General features: G+C 43.7%; 1 protein-coding gene across 1 annotated transcript in view; it reads right to left on the reverse strand.

The window, feature by feature from the left end:
• Positions 1 to 15,087, reverse strand: part of LOC127586293 (protein phosphatase 1 regulatory subunit 37-like) — a 53,202-nt gene that overhangs the window by 23,457 nt on the left and 14,658 nt on the right. Inside the window, exons 3-7 of the mRNA XM_052044110.1 lie at positions 9,328 to 9,373; positions 7,190 to 7,290; positions 5,643 to 5,762; positions 3,281 to 3,431; positions 1,581 to 1,736 (exon numbers count right to left, since the gene is read on the reverse strand). Coding sequence (XP_051900070.1) covers positions 1,581 to 1,736; positions 3,281 to 3,431; positions 5,643 to 5,762; positions 7,190 to 7,290; positions 9,328 to 9,373 — 574 coding nt within the window. The remainder of the gene's footprint in view (positions 1 to 1,580; positions 1,737 to 3,280; positions 3,432 to 5,642; positions 5,763 to 7,189; positions 7,291 to 9,327; positions 9,374 to 15,087) is intronic.

Genomic DNA, 15,087 nt, shown 5'->3' on the forward strand with positions numbered 1-15,087 from the left:
ACCTGTCAAATAATCCTGAAATCTACTCACAGCACAGTTTGTTATTCTGTCTGTTCCTGAAGCCACAGTTTGTTTTTGTGGGGGTGCTCTCCAGGCCAATCTTTGGGACCAAGTCCAAATGACCACATACTAGGCACCGGTAATAATTTCAATGATAAGATGCCTATGCAGCCAAACCTAATCTATGTACATGCACTTCGCATCAGAGGTAACAGAGGAACAAAGAAAAGCAGGAGCTGTAGACTCCTGCCTGCCCAGCCCAGAGACACTATGGCCTACATTGGCTTCTGCAGCTCTGACAGAGATCAATGAACTGAGCAGACTGGGAATTGAACCTTTTCCTTGCTAGTGCTACAGTGTGGTAGTGCCTTTAATGAGTAACGGATGAATTAAATTTTACCGTTCTTTTCAAGGAATCAGATCTAGGGGTTCCTTCAACTACACAAGGCAGAGATCGAAAAAGTTTTTGGATGCTGGGAGTCACCATTCCTTCATCACCATTCTGTCTAAACAGAGGAAATTCCTACCCAACAGCTCTGTGGGAGCACCTTTACTATAAGGGTTAGGTTGTGAGTTAGCGGGCAGTGGGAAAATTACTGATTTCATTTATCTCGTTACTGGAGATTCAGTCTCACTGGACCCTGCCACTTTGATCTGGCCCATGCCTTCATTATCCTGGTCCCGCTCCACCTGCCTTTATTGCAATCTGTGCCTTATTCTTTATTCCATATCTTGATAGGGTGGGATAGGGGTCCCAGGTATTGTAGTCGTGTATGTGAGGTGGGAGCGGGGGGGTTAAATTGGGTTTGTGGAGGGTTTTGGCTTGTGGAGGTGTTGGCAAGGGTTGTGGATGTTAGGGTTAGGTAAAGGGTTGGGGGGCGGTGGTGACATTTGGAAATTGTGTTTGTGGAGGGTTTTGGCTTGTGGGGATATTGGCAAGGGTTTGTCGGAGAGTTGGCAAGGGTTAGGGTTAGAGTTAGTTCAGGGCAGCAGCTTGCCACCACCTTCTCAGAGAAAACTAGGGTTAGACAATAAATTCTGGCCTTGTTGGCAGCACTCACATCCTGTAAACATCAAGAGGTCGTGCAGAAAGGTGGAGCCGAGGATAATAACTAGATGGTGAAGTGAGTTCGAAGGGATCAACTACCCCTCCTATTTCACAAGCACAGCAACAATGCAAAGTGCTTTTGCTTTAAGCAGATTGTATTGCAGTGTATTGGTAATTTAAATGTAGTCTAAAGCTGGAGTTAGAGTGAGGAATATCCCCAGATCCTGTCTTAACATTCAACCCAGAAAAAAAACTGGTCATCTTGCAGAGGCCACTTCCCAAGAATTAACTTATACAAGTGCTACAAATGTTCCCATGCTATTCCATGGGGGCCCTTCCATTCAATCCAATAAACAACTGGGAAAAGGACTTTGCCCTACCTTTGGACAGGCAGAGTACCCCCTGTGCAACTATCTTTTGGTACCCCATCGACTACAGCAGAAACCTACATTACAACATTGATTATTTGTGTTATTAAAAGATTCCATGCTGTCCGGAGATTAAAGTGCGACACACGATACATGCTGCATACCCGAGTCTAGAATGTGATTGTTGCGCAGATCCATCAGTTGGATGGTGCAGTTGAACTTCAGCAGGTTCCCCAACTGTGCCGAGTCCTGGAGTCCATTCAGTTTGTTATCCGCCAGAAACAACTCTCGCAGCGTCATGTTCATCTTCAAGGCAGTTGCTGCCAGGAGGAAGAGCAGACACACATGTAAGATGTGGTATTCATACACCAATGGCACTCTGCCCTATGACAGGCTCATGAGGTTTCACTGATTTGCCCAAAATATTCAGACTTAACTTTCCAGGCGCCTGCTTTCTGAGAGCTAGCGGTGACCCAACTTCTGAAGCTGATTTGTACAAATCGTTCACTATGGATCAGTGAAGGGTTAAAATTAACAGTAAAAAGAGCAAGTCAAGAAAAATTAAACTATTTTGGGGACTCCTATCCAGTAACCTATGTAAAAGTCAGCTGAAGACAGCACAAAGAACTCCATAGTGCAAGAGCATGATTTTTAGTTCCTTTAAAGAGTCTCAATACATATTCAACCCGTGAAGCACCTTTCAAATCCAATTACGGACAAAATGACAATGTGCACATCAGCAAGTTCTGACTTACAGCAATGTGATATAAGAAAATAGGAGTAGGCCACTCAGCTGCTCAAGCCTGCCTTCCCGTTCAATACGATCATGGTTGATCTGCCCCAGGCCTAATCTCCTCCTCTGTGCCAGTTCCCCACGGCTCTCTGTTCTCCAACCTTTCAAAAATATACCTACATTCTCTTTAAATACCCCCAATGCTCTAGAAACCTTCAGGGACAGAGAATTCCAGGGGTTCACCTCCCGCCATGAGAAGCTCCTGTGCATCAGTTTTAAATGACTGCCCTCTAATCTTGAATGGCTGTGATCATCTGTTTGTAGTGATGTTGGTTGAGGGGTGAATATTGGCTTAGGGCAGTGGGGAGAACCGGCCTGATCTGCTTTGAAAGAGAATCTGAGGACCTTTTAAGTCTTTCTGAAAGGGAAGACGAGGTCTCAGATTAACAGTGCATTCAGAAGCCAGCACCAACTGAGTGCAGCACTCCTTCAGCACTGTGCTCAAGCTTCTGGAGTGTGTCCAGGCCAATGCGTGGAGAGAAGCCAGGAAGAATCCAGTTTGAATCCTACCTGTGTTTGTTTACTGGCAACAAGGGCAGTGGTCCCAATGGCCATGCCTGGGACTCAGAACATAAATGGCTGCCTGGGAGTCCCATGTCTGACCAGCATCCAGTGACTGGGGCTCCCTATGTAAACCCAAGACAGACAGATGAGGTGCCTCAGCAATATTCAACCACCCTGCCTCAGAGAGACTGCTCACACTTACATTCAGTGGATACCGAAGGATCATTGGATCTACCTCCTGCAAAAAGCCCAGATCATGTTAAACTAAGACTCTATCCACTTGTTTCAGTGTGTAAAGATCCATGACATTTTTGATTTAAAAACCTTCTTCTGTTTCTAACATTTTTCCCCACTTATTAACCAAAAACTGTTCTTTCATCTTGTAACTGTTGGAGGGATCTCTCGTGCACAAAATGGTTGTTGCATTCACTAACTGAGCAGCGCACAGGAGCTTTAACTAATTATTTGCATGTACAGTTTATTCAGCTGTTACACAAGCCACATCTTTCCTCCTTTACAACAGAGCCCCACCTCTGCTACAATGCACGGGCAGATCCTACACCTTACCCAGGAGCATGAGCGGTCGCCCGGATAAGCTGGCGTTTTCCAGATGTAGCACCACCAGGCTGCTGCTGATCCGCAAAGCACGAGCGACAAAAGGTGCAGAGTGATCGAGTAGCGGTGTGTTCCTCGCGTCCAGGTACTGCAGGCAGTTGGTCTGCGACGAGGAAGAGCAGGAGATTAACAAAAAGGAGTTCTTTGACGGCAGGGCAGGCTGGAATGTAGCTATGCAATGCAAAGCTGCTATTGATCAGTCACAAGTAGTTGGTTTCAGGCACCTGCTGATAAATCTAAACTCAAAACTCAAGAGGAACAGACCCATTTTTCCACCCACTTCCAGCATTTTGGGCTACACAATGAGAACCACAGTGGACAATAAACTTAGCAACCAAGGCACGGAGAGAGAATTCAAGGGTTTAAGGTTGAACACTTTTTTCCAAAGAAGATTTCTTATTCACGGAATGAGGCTGTCACTAGCCTGGATTTACTGACCAGCCCAGGTTACCCATGAAATGAGTGGGCAGCACCCTGCCTCAGCAGGTTGTGCTGCTGACTCACACCTCCAGTGACTTGGCTCAATCCTGACCTCTAGTCCTGTCTGTGTGTGGAGTTTGCACGTTCTCCCTGTGACTGCATGGGTTTCCTGGGGATACTCTGGTTTCTTACCACATCCCAAAGGAATGTTGCTTTGAAGGTTAATCGGTTGCTGTAAATCACCCATTGTGTAGGTGTGTGGCAGGAAAATCAGCAATAGTGTTGATGGGCATGTGAGAGAGGATGGGTCACAGGGAAATACGTGGGGAGGTGGGATTGCTCTGAGAGACATCACAGACTCCACGGGCTGAATAGCCTCCTATGTCACAAGAAATATGAGGATTGCTGAGACATTTCAGGTGGCATTCAAGAGGCAGGTACATGGGCAGGGATCACAAATGCACCCATTGTCAACCAGGTTTTGTTTTTACAAGAATCCAGTAATTTCATGTATCTACCTTTTATTCCAGAATTATTTTTAATTACTTAAATCTAAATTCCATAGTTGAGGTGGTGGGAATTGAACTCTCAACTCTAGGTCAACAGTTCTGGCTTCTGATACAGATCCAGTCACCCAACCACAATGCTCCCATACGCTATGCTTGGGTACTCCCACCATCCCAGACACAGTTCTGTTGCCTAACACAAGCGTGAGACATCAATCACCCTTTGTGCCATCTACAGGTAGCATCCTATTTTATACGTTTCTCGATGAATGGCTAATTCTATTCTATATTCTACATTCTGTTTTCTTTTTATCACCTCAATGTACTTATGTATGGCATGATCTGTCTGGATGGCATGCAAAACAACACATTTTCACTGTACCTTGGGTACACATGACAATAATAAACCAATAAAGGGGAAAATTGGTTCACTGAGCTCATGCAGAAACTTGATCAGCCACACAGATCACCTGGTCTTAGTTGGAGACACAAGAGACTGCAGATGCTGGAATCTGAAGTAAAAGACGAACTGCTGAAGGAACTCATCAGGACAGGCAGCACTTGTGGAGGGAAATGGATAGTTGACATTTCAGGTTGAGACCCTTCATCTGGACTGAAAGAGGGGAGGGGAAGATAGCCAGTATAAAGAGACGAGGGGGAGGGGTGGGTGGCGGTGGCGGTGGCAAGCAAAAGGTGGATCCATGCAAGGAGGGTATCTCCTCTCCACTCTTTCAGTCCAGATGAAGGGTCTCAACTCGAAATGTTAATTGTCCATTTCCCTCCACAGATGCTGCCTGATCCATTGAGCTCCACCAGCAGCTCTTTTTTTTGCTCCTGGTCTTAGTTACCAAGTTAGTCGGCACTGGCTGAGCCACTACCTCAACTAATCTCAGCATCGTAAGTTTGGGAGGGAAGGGCTGTGTGGAAATATGAGCCATAGATGGATGCGGACTGGACATGTGATGCCCCCACATTCAAATAACATGTTCATAAGTCATAAATCATGAGGCTAGGCATTGGCCTGTGACCCTAATAGAGAATGTAGTAAAAACAGCGAACGATAGAAATAGTCAGCACATCACCAAGCAGCACCTGCAGAGTAGAGTTAACGTTTCAGTTCTACGGAAGGTTATTTCAGATTTCCAACATTTACAGGTTTTTTTTGCTTTCTGAGAATGCAATAAACCTCCAAGGCCATGGGTGTTCAATCAATTCCTACTTATTGGTCTGGATAAAATCAACATTAGGCATTTTGGTCTTGTGCTCCTTCAGGTGAAGCCACATCTGGGGTCGGGAGCAGGGAGCACTGGGGCCTGCAGGTAAAGGGAAAGGAACCAAGCAAATTAGCAAACAGTCCACAGACCCGAAGAATGAGGAGTTGTCCCTACCTTCCTCATCATGTGAGCTGCAGCCTGCCAGCCTCGCGTCCCGATGTGCTTATTGAAGGAGATATTCAACTGGGTGGCCGACTCATAATATTCTATCATGTCAAACAATGCTGACGCACCCTGAAGAAATGCACAGTAAAAGTTATTTGGAAACTCCAAAATATATAAACAAAAACATTGGTAAAATAAAAGCTGGCAAGGCTATGCTGATGTCGAGATCCTCATTCTGTATTTTAGAATTACACATACATTGTCTTGTGTGCATACATGAGAATAGACACAGGCATATTCCTGTGATTATAGGTAACAAAGTACTGAGGAAGAGTCCCATTAGAAACATTTTTTCTCATACTTCTCTCATTCTCTGTGCTGTTGTTTTTTTTTCCAGTCAGTCCAGTCTAACTCCTGCAGGTTTGCTCACTGGCAGCCTGGAATTGAGATTTAAATTCTCATTTTAAAGTTCTTATTCTTGTTTTCAAATCCTTTCATGGCTCATCCCTCCATGATTCTAATCTCCTCTAGCTCTGTGACCCTTTGAGAAATCTGGGCTTCTGACTTCATTAGCCCCAGTTTTCATTGCTTCACTACTGGCAGCTGTACGTTCAGCTGTCATGAAGCTAAGCTCTAGAATTCGCTCTCTGAACTGGCTCTTTCCTCCTGTAAGACACTGGGAGGCACAGTAGCTCAGCTGGTGGAGACATGGATTCAATCCTGAGCTCGGGTGCCGTCTGCGTGGAGTTTGCACGTTCTCCCACTGACTGCATGGGATTCCCCCGGGTGCTCTGATTTCCTCCCCAATCCGATAGATGTGCAGGTTGGTAGGTTAATTGGCTGCTGTAAATTGCCCCTAGTGTGTAGGTGAGTGGTAGAATCTAGAGGCAGTTGATGAGAAGGTGAAGAGAATAAAAAAAATGGGATTAATGTAGGATTAGTGTAAATGCGTTGGCATGGACTTGGTGAGCCAAAGGGCTTGTTCCCCTGCTGTATCTCTCTGTGACTTCTGTCTCTTCGTCCAAGCTTGTTATCGTCTGCCCTGATATCTGTTTATGTATGACAGTGTTAATTTTGGTTTGATTATTCTTCTGTGGAGGCCATTGGGACATTTAGTTACTTCAATAGTATGATGTAAATGCAAGTTGTTATCGAGACTGTCGTAAGAGTTAGTGGATAGGTTGACAATGAGCTTTTGTGGGCTACTCAGCACATAGGCCAACACTTTCAAGAACCAATAACTCCCACTATGTATCTGTCCAGCTGGAGTCAGAGCACAGAGCACAAGGGAGCTGCAGTATTCATGAAGAGAAGGGCTTTATCCACGTGCCAGCTAACCAAGCAGGAACACATCAAAAAGGACACTAACACAAAGAACAATAATGAGATACATGTTGTTTAAATTGGCATTAATACAAATGTGTACATTGGTTGAAACCTGGCCATAAACCCACAATGTACAGTGGTATTAAAGTATAACACAGCAGGAAAAACAGGAACTAAAAATCCACAATAGCAGGGGTTTATATATTCATGAAAATATTTAAATAGCTCACATCCTCGTCCAGGTTGGTTGCCTCCAAATCCACTAGCTTGAACTGAACCCGTTTGAAAACCTCTTCCAAGGCCTCAGAACCTTTGTAGTCCAGTTTCTCACCTGAAAAGAAGAAACTACTTTTGAATGAACCCAAGGGTTTAAATAAACTGATGGATTCTCTAGCCCTCTGTTTCAATGATAGTCTGGTGAAGCATGACATAATGGACTCAATAAAAAATTCGCTGGCAGACTTCTTTGCTGCCTTTTTGAATCCAACTTTCCGACTTGCTTTCATGGTGATACATTAAGAGAAGATCACAGACCCAAATTGCCCCTTGCAACTTTACTATGGGGCAAATACTTCTTGTCTCGAGTGTGTACAGTGAGTATCAACAGATCATTTGAATGAGCAGCACAGCACACAATGCTGCTGCTGTCACCTGCATTTCTATGTTGCTGCCACTCAATAACAATTAGGCAAGGAGTCCTTGTTAAATATCTCTCTCTGTTAACCCCTGGGCACCAAGGGCAAACTTGTCTTCTCAACAGCTGCCTTCCTGGAAGATCTGCCAATTCCAGGCAGTGCTCCTTTCTATTGATTTTGGCAGTAACATGGCATTCCTTATATGTGGTGTATCATAAACAAACTGCCAGTGTTACACTGAAGATCAAAAGCCTGACAGGACCATAATTACACCACAGTTATGCTAAGCATACCAAACTGAAGTCAAAAGCTCATCTTCCAATACAGTGCCTTTTATTCTCTTGTTAAACATCTTTGTCATATATTCCCACAACCCAGTTTTAAGGCAAACACCTTTACCATAAGGATGCTTTATTGTAGTTTAATCAGTAATGACAACAATTTTTCCAATGTTTGAGACAGCACCCCAAAGTGTGATCTAATTGAAATAGTCCAGAGGTTTCTACCCAATTGCAGTCATTCCTTTTGTTCAATTTTCCATTTCTGATGAAGTGTTATTGACCCGAAATGTTTACATTGTTTCTCTCTCCATTGATGCCGACTGACCTGTTGGGTATATCCAGCATTTTCTGTTTTTAGTCTTAAGATGAATTCCCATCTGTGCTGAGTTTACACTGTGGCTGTGGCTGTAACTCAGCAGGGAGGGAAAAGGTGAAAAGTCAAGGTCCCTGCTCCTGATCTCTATCCAACAAGTCCTCCTAGAAAACTAATCCAGTTTCAGGCGAGGGTAGTATTGGGATCAGTTCGCACAGCTCCTAACACCCAAGACTCATCCACAAATAACAGACAGTTAGTTAAGCTTCCGAAGGTTGCCTGTGTCAAATGCAGTGCACGTTTCTGCCACACAAAACATGCTGTAAGTTTAGATCCCACTCCAAAACACAAATATAGAAGTCGAGCTGACACTCTAACCCAGTACTGAGAGAACGCTGTACTGTCAGTGGTTCTGTCTATCAATGAGATTTTAAATCAGGGCACTGTCTGTTCTCTGAAATGGATACTAAAGATCCTATGGTACTAAGAACTGGGAATTTCTTTCTGGTATCCCAGGCAATGTTCATCCCTCATGACTAAAATTGATTGTTTGGTCATTACTAGATTGCTTTTCCTGGAGGCTTCTGTGCACAAGGCAGCCACCACGTTTTCCATATTATAACACTTTCAAAATACTTCATTGCCCACTGAACCACTTTTGGAATTTAACACACAAGACATTAAATTCCAAAAGTTCGGACTATATTTCTTTTTCTCTCTCAACTTACACTACATATTAAGCATAACAACATTCGTGCAAGTCATGTATAATCTATGTGAATTTAAGTTTTTGTTAACTTATGTTTGTAATGTCCTGTGCTGCTGCTGCAAGAAGCTAATTTTCATGGCATATATACCCTGTGTATGTATGCCAATGACAATAAACTTGAACTTGAGATAGAGATGCAAATCTATGTTCTATTATTCACTGAAAAGGATCCTATTTAACACAACCATCTAAGAGCAGCTTGCAAGCAGTTTCAAAATATTTCTTATCTAGATCTACATCAGAATTTTACTGCAATATCTCAAATCTCCGTGACTTTCAGCTCAGGGACATCTTCCATATTATCAAATGGAAGAATATGATAATGGAAGAGTTTCAGAGTTTGCAATCATTATTTTAGTATCTGCCTTACCTTTTAGATCCAAGCAGTCCAACCTCTGCGACAGGTGCTTAAACTCCTACAAAACAGGAAACATTACTATTATGGGTATGCAAACACAAAACAATATGCATTTATGTAGTGCCTTTGGGGGGTGGGGGGGTGGAAACAAATCCCAAAACCATTCACGGGTTACAGCCAAAGAAAATTTAGCACCAGACACATAAGGTATGACAGGAGTAGAACAAAAGCTTGGTCAGAGGGAGATTTTAAGGAGTGCAGTAAAGGCAGATTGGCAGAGGAGTCCAGGGAGAGGATATTGACCAGGACAGCAGCATTCATTTCAAACTGTTCCTCCTCACTTTGAATAAGTCATTCACCACTCAAAGTCATGCAAACAAAGACAATGGTGGACCCCTGCACCAGACAAAGAAATGCATTGAAAGACTATTTTTGTCCTTTGCTAACATCAAGTCATCTGAAGAGGTCTCACAGTAAATAATGTACTTGTTAGATATAGTCACTGCTGTAATACAGGGAAATGTGACAATCAGTCCACAGCCAAGTTCTGATAACAGTTGCGAAATTTCAGGTTTTGGTGATGTTGTCTGAATAATGACACAGTGCCTTTAAGTCTCGGGGAAAAAGGGCTTCAGTTTAATACCACATTCAAATGATGACAACCATAACAGCGTACTGTCAATTCAGCCTAGATTATCTGCTTGTGTCTCAAGAGTGGGGCTTGACCCTGCAATCTGCTGACTCAGGAGAGTAAGGCACTATTTAACTGATATTAACACCTGGCTCTTTAAGTTTGAAAGATGAAATTGAGGTCAACTAGAATCTAAATGCTATCGAAATTTACCTCAAAACTGATAACATTTTCAAAGCATAGACCGTGTCATAATGTGAAAGTACGTAAAGCTGTAGCTCCTCCTCTTGGGGAGAAGGTAAAGTACTGCCAACAGTGCTGACTGAAAAGCATTCCCTTGTGATTTTGTAGCCATTGTATGGATATACATGATTAGTAAGTAATTTTTCCTCCACTCCATCATTGTCAGTTTCTGGCCAAATTTTATTGTAGTAGCATCAGAGACAGTCCAAAAGAGATTCACCAGGCTCATTCCTAGAATGAGAGAATTGTCCTGTCAAAAGAGGCTAAACATTATAGGAAGGATGTGGAAGCGTTGGAAAGGGTGCCGAGATTTACCAGGATGCTGCCTGGTTTAGAGAGTATGCATTATGAGCAGAGACTAAGGGAGCTAGGGCTTTACTCTTTGGAGAGAACGAGGATGAGGAGACATGATAGAGGTGTACAAAATATTAAGAGGAATAGATAGAGTAGACAGCCAGCGCCTCTTTCCCAGGGCACCAATGCTCAAGGGAAATATCAGAGGAAGGTTTTTTACCCAGGGAGTGGTTGGGGCATGGAATGTGCTGCCTGGGGTGGTGGTGGAGGCAGGTACATTGGTCAAATTCAAGAGATTGCTAGATAAGCATATGGAGGAATTTAAAATAGGGGAATATGTGGGAGGAAAGGGGTTAGATAGTCTTAGGTGAGGTTTAAAGGTTGGTACAACATTGTGGGCCAAAGGGCCTGTATTTTGCTGTACCGTTCTACGATTCTATGATAAACAGGTTAGGTCTGTATTCTTTGGAGTTTTGGACTTTGGGGGACGACCTTATTGAGAGGTGCAAGATCCTGAGGGGACACAACAGGGTAGATGGTGTGATGTTTTGCACTCATGGGAGAGTCTCGAATGGAGGGACAGAGATCCTTCAAATTTCTTTTTGTAGAGGGTGGTGACTCTCTGGAATTCCTACGCCATGGGGTTGTGGCGGCTGGATTAGTGGAATTATTTAAGGTGGAAGTCGACAAATTTTTTGAAAGATGGGGGAATTGAGGACTGGGGGGGGGGGGGGGGGGTGACACAGAAGAAGAGTTGAGCCTGGGGCAGATCAGCCATAGCAGGGCAGGCTTGAGGGGCTGAGTGGCCTACTCCTTTTTACCTTGTGATTCCCCACCCATGTCATGTGGTGTCAGCAGCAACTTGGGAGGCGTCATTCTCATTTCTGGTCATGAGTTCAAGTTCCTCTCTGGCGATATTGAGCTCCTATTACAGCAGACACACCAGTGCCAACACAGAGGGAGTGCTTCATTACTCCTTTGGGATTCCCTTGGCACTGTTTGGAAGAGGTGCAGAGGAATTCTCTCCAATGTCCTGGTCATTTTTTATCCTTCAGTCTCTAAAACAGATTATCTGTTCATTACCACATTGTTATTTGTGGGACCTCAATTTGTGCAAAGTGACTGTGGCATTTCTTATAGTGACTACGAGTCCTTCATTGGCTGTGAGGTGCTTTGTAATGTCCTGGGGTTGTGAAAGTTTGCAGAAATACCTTCCTTTTTTAAAAAAGATAACTGTCTAGGGCTCCCAACACTCTTTCCAGTTGGAACATTAATTTCCTTAGTTCAGGTCAGTGCACTGTATCCAGAGCTCACGATGCAGTCTCCTTTACAATGGGAGCACTGAACCCACACTGGAAGATCCCCTCATTGTCCACCTCTGCTCAAGTATAGCCCGGAGCTTCCAGCTGCCAGCCCTAGTGTACCCTCAAACTCTTACACTGTTGAACCTAAATACTGAGTCCAAAAGGCTACAAGCTGCCTGTCAGAAAGCAGAGTTCCTGTTTCCTGAGTTTTGATCAAACCTCACTGGAATACTGTAAGAATACGAGGGCATAGGTGTTACAATGGCAAGCAGCTAGAAGCTTGGGCATCAAGCGCGAGGATTGAAGAGAGATGTGCCATTAGGAGATCATCCAGTGTGGGTTTATTCCCCTCTCCCCCCCCATATTGGGGAGAATTCAAGACTATAAAAGAAATCCCTACCTAACAAAGGAGCATTCAATGTGATGTGATGGAAAGTCTCTCTGAGAGTCTAAACATTCATGTCAGAGCACAGGAATTTGGCAGATTGGTATCATCGGTGTGCTCAAGTGAGAAGGAGAATGTCACACAATACTGTCATACACCCTACAACAAGGGGAAGGGACACAAATTCCACAGGATAAGGAAGGAAAGAGGAAAGTAAAATATTCTACTCAGCAGCAAGTAGCCACAAGAAGTTTGATGCATTGTGGCTCTCAGAGTTTGTTACCATTCAGAACTTTTAACATGCCTTCCCCCAACTTCAGCTTCTGATTTTTTTTTACAATAATCAGGAAATTACAAAAAAAATACATTCTACCCCCTGTCCATCCCAATATACTGATCTTGGCAGCTTTTGGTGGATTTACATGTGTGGCACAGTGAATAAGGCCCCACAGCTCCAGCAACGTGGATTCAATCCTGACCTCAGGTGCTGTCTGTGCGGAGTTTGCACATTTTCCCTTTTTCTTCTGGGTGTTCTGATTTCTTCCCACATCCCAAAGACAAGAGGGTTAGTAGGTTAATTGGCCAATATAAATTGCCCCTGGCGTGTAGGTGAGTGGTAGAATCTGAAGGGTGTTGATGGGAGAACAAAATGGGATTAGTATAAGTGGCTGCATGATAGTCAGTGTGGACTTGGGGCAAGGGGCTGTTTCTGTGCTGTATGGCTTTCTGCCAGCAGTTGACACAACAGCAGAAGGCATCATGGTCAAGCCTGATTCTGTACTTCTCAGTAGATACATGCACACTTCCCATCACAAAGGGGGAACAGGAACTTTGATGTGTACTGATTCTTTTCTCCCCTTTGCTGACTCAGTGTCTCAAGCTAGCAGGAGAGCCCACATGTTTAGATAGCCAACTCAACCCAGCCAAGGAACCAAATCCGGGATATTGCTCACTAAAAACAGAAAGTGCTGGAGATACTCAGGCAGGTCAGAATAGATGAAAGTATGGATTAAAGGTCACATATTCGACATGTTAACTCTCTCTCTCTCTCTCTCCCTCTTCCCCAGAGTTGCTGTCTGAATAGCTTTAGTATTTTCTGTTTTATTTTCAGATTTCCAGCATCTGTTTTTTTTCGTTTGCTTTTCAATTACTATGAAATTGCTAGTCTGTAGCAGTGCAAGGAGCAATGGAATCACTGATAGGCCATTGAGGTTTCCAGCAGAAAAGTGGGTATGCAAATCATCATGTTTGCAAAATTAATCGAAACTAATCGCAGTACCTTGCTGATTGCTCTTAGATTAGTACATGCCTCTGCTGTAAATGTTTATTCATTGCTTTATAAAAGACTTCACAGTTCCTTTCTCAACCCCTACTCCTTCTGGTGATACCATACTCCATATTTCCTCACAACATAGGAAGCTATTCAGCCCATCGAGTCTGTACCAGCTCACCTTCATTCCCCTACTACTCACCTACACTTAGGGGAATTTACAGCAGCCGATTCACCTACCAACTTGCACATCTCTGGGACATGGAAGGAAACTGGAGCACCCAGGGGAAAGCTGAGTGTCACAGTGAGAACGTGCAAACTCCACACAGACAGCACCCGAGGTCAGGATTGAGCCCAGGTCGCTGATGCTGTGAGGCAGCAGTTGTTAGGTGCACCACTCTACCACCTATGCATTCATGCTCCAGTAACCCTCTGCACTTTTCATTGTGATGAGAAGTTACAGGGCTATTGTCGACGCTGATGCCCCTATCAGGGGTTAACAAGACTGGTAAGATCTATAGATTACGTGAAAAATAGGTACTGGGGCAAAGTTGGCATCTGTTGGGTCCTCATACGGCAAGGGAGAGAGGAAAAAAAGAAAGAGTAAACAAAGAAAGTTTAATCAAGTTGGACACAGCCCTTGGAATTTACATTGTAGACTTTTAACTGGGAGCAAAATACAGTCACGTTGAATGCAGGCCTGACAAGCCCAGTACTTCACTGGAGCTGAGACAAACCCATATTTATAGCTACTGTGTTAATTCAGCACTACAGAAACTTGTGACCATGTGTAAATAGCACTCCAGGCAGTCACACAATAATCAACTATGTGCTCTGTTGACAAGCGATAAGGGAGGGAATTGCACACATATTTATTGCCTGAAGACTTGGAGGGCTATATCCAATCAACTGCTGCACCCAGATATTGGCATGCAGGTGTTTTGGTTGGGTACTGGAATGCTGGCATAATTATTAAAATTGGCTCACTAAATGCACCTATAAGAACACAAGAAATAGAGGAGAAGGCTACTCAGCATCCCCTGCCTCATCAACATTCAATAAGATCATGGCTTTTATCTGTGTCACTTTCCTGTACTAACACCGTGTCTCCTGATTCCCTTGAAATCTAAAAATTCTTGTCAATCTCGAAAACCTTAACAAGATTTTAGAATTTCACTGGTTACTAATAGGAGTCATAAACTAGTGGTGTGGTAGAGGGAGGAGAGTGGTGGGGTTAGCTCTCTGTTCCACATGGAAACGCACTCAACTTGCTTTCCAGCACACTGCTGCAGAAGGACAGGCTTCAAGCTTTATGCACATCCTCCTGTCTTACTACATTGTAATTAATGACAATAAACTTTGATCTAGTCTTCACTTAATGGCCATACAGATCACTTTCCACCATTGATCACTGGATAATGAGCAGCAGAAGAAACAGTGGATGACTTTTGCTTTACCAAAGCGGGGGCCAACTGTTGTTCCTTTAATGTCACCCCCACTGAGTTCAGCTATTGCAGAACCTTCTTGTCCACAAAACTGCCTGTATTGAACACGAGAACACAAGGAGATTATTTAGCATGCCCTGCCATTTAATGAGATTATTGTTGATCTGTGACCGGTCTCCATACACTTTTTCTTTTCCCCT

The sequence above is a fragment of the Pristis pectinata genome, chromosome 35 (assembly GCF_009764475.1).
Source record: "Pristis pectinata isolate sPriPec2 chromosome 35, sPriPec2.1.pri, whole genome shotgun sequence".
NCBI classification, from domain to species: Eukaryota; Metazoa; Chordata; class Chondrichthyes; order Rhinopristiformes; family Pristidae; genus Pristis; species Pristis pectinata.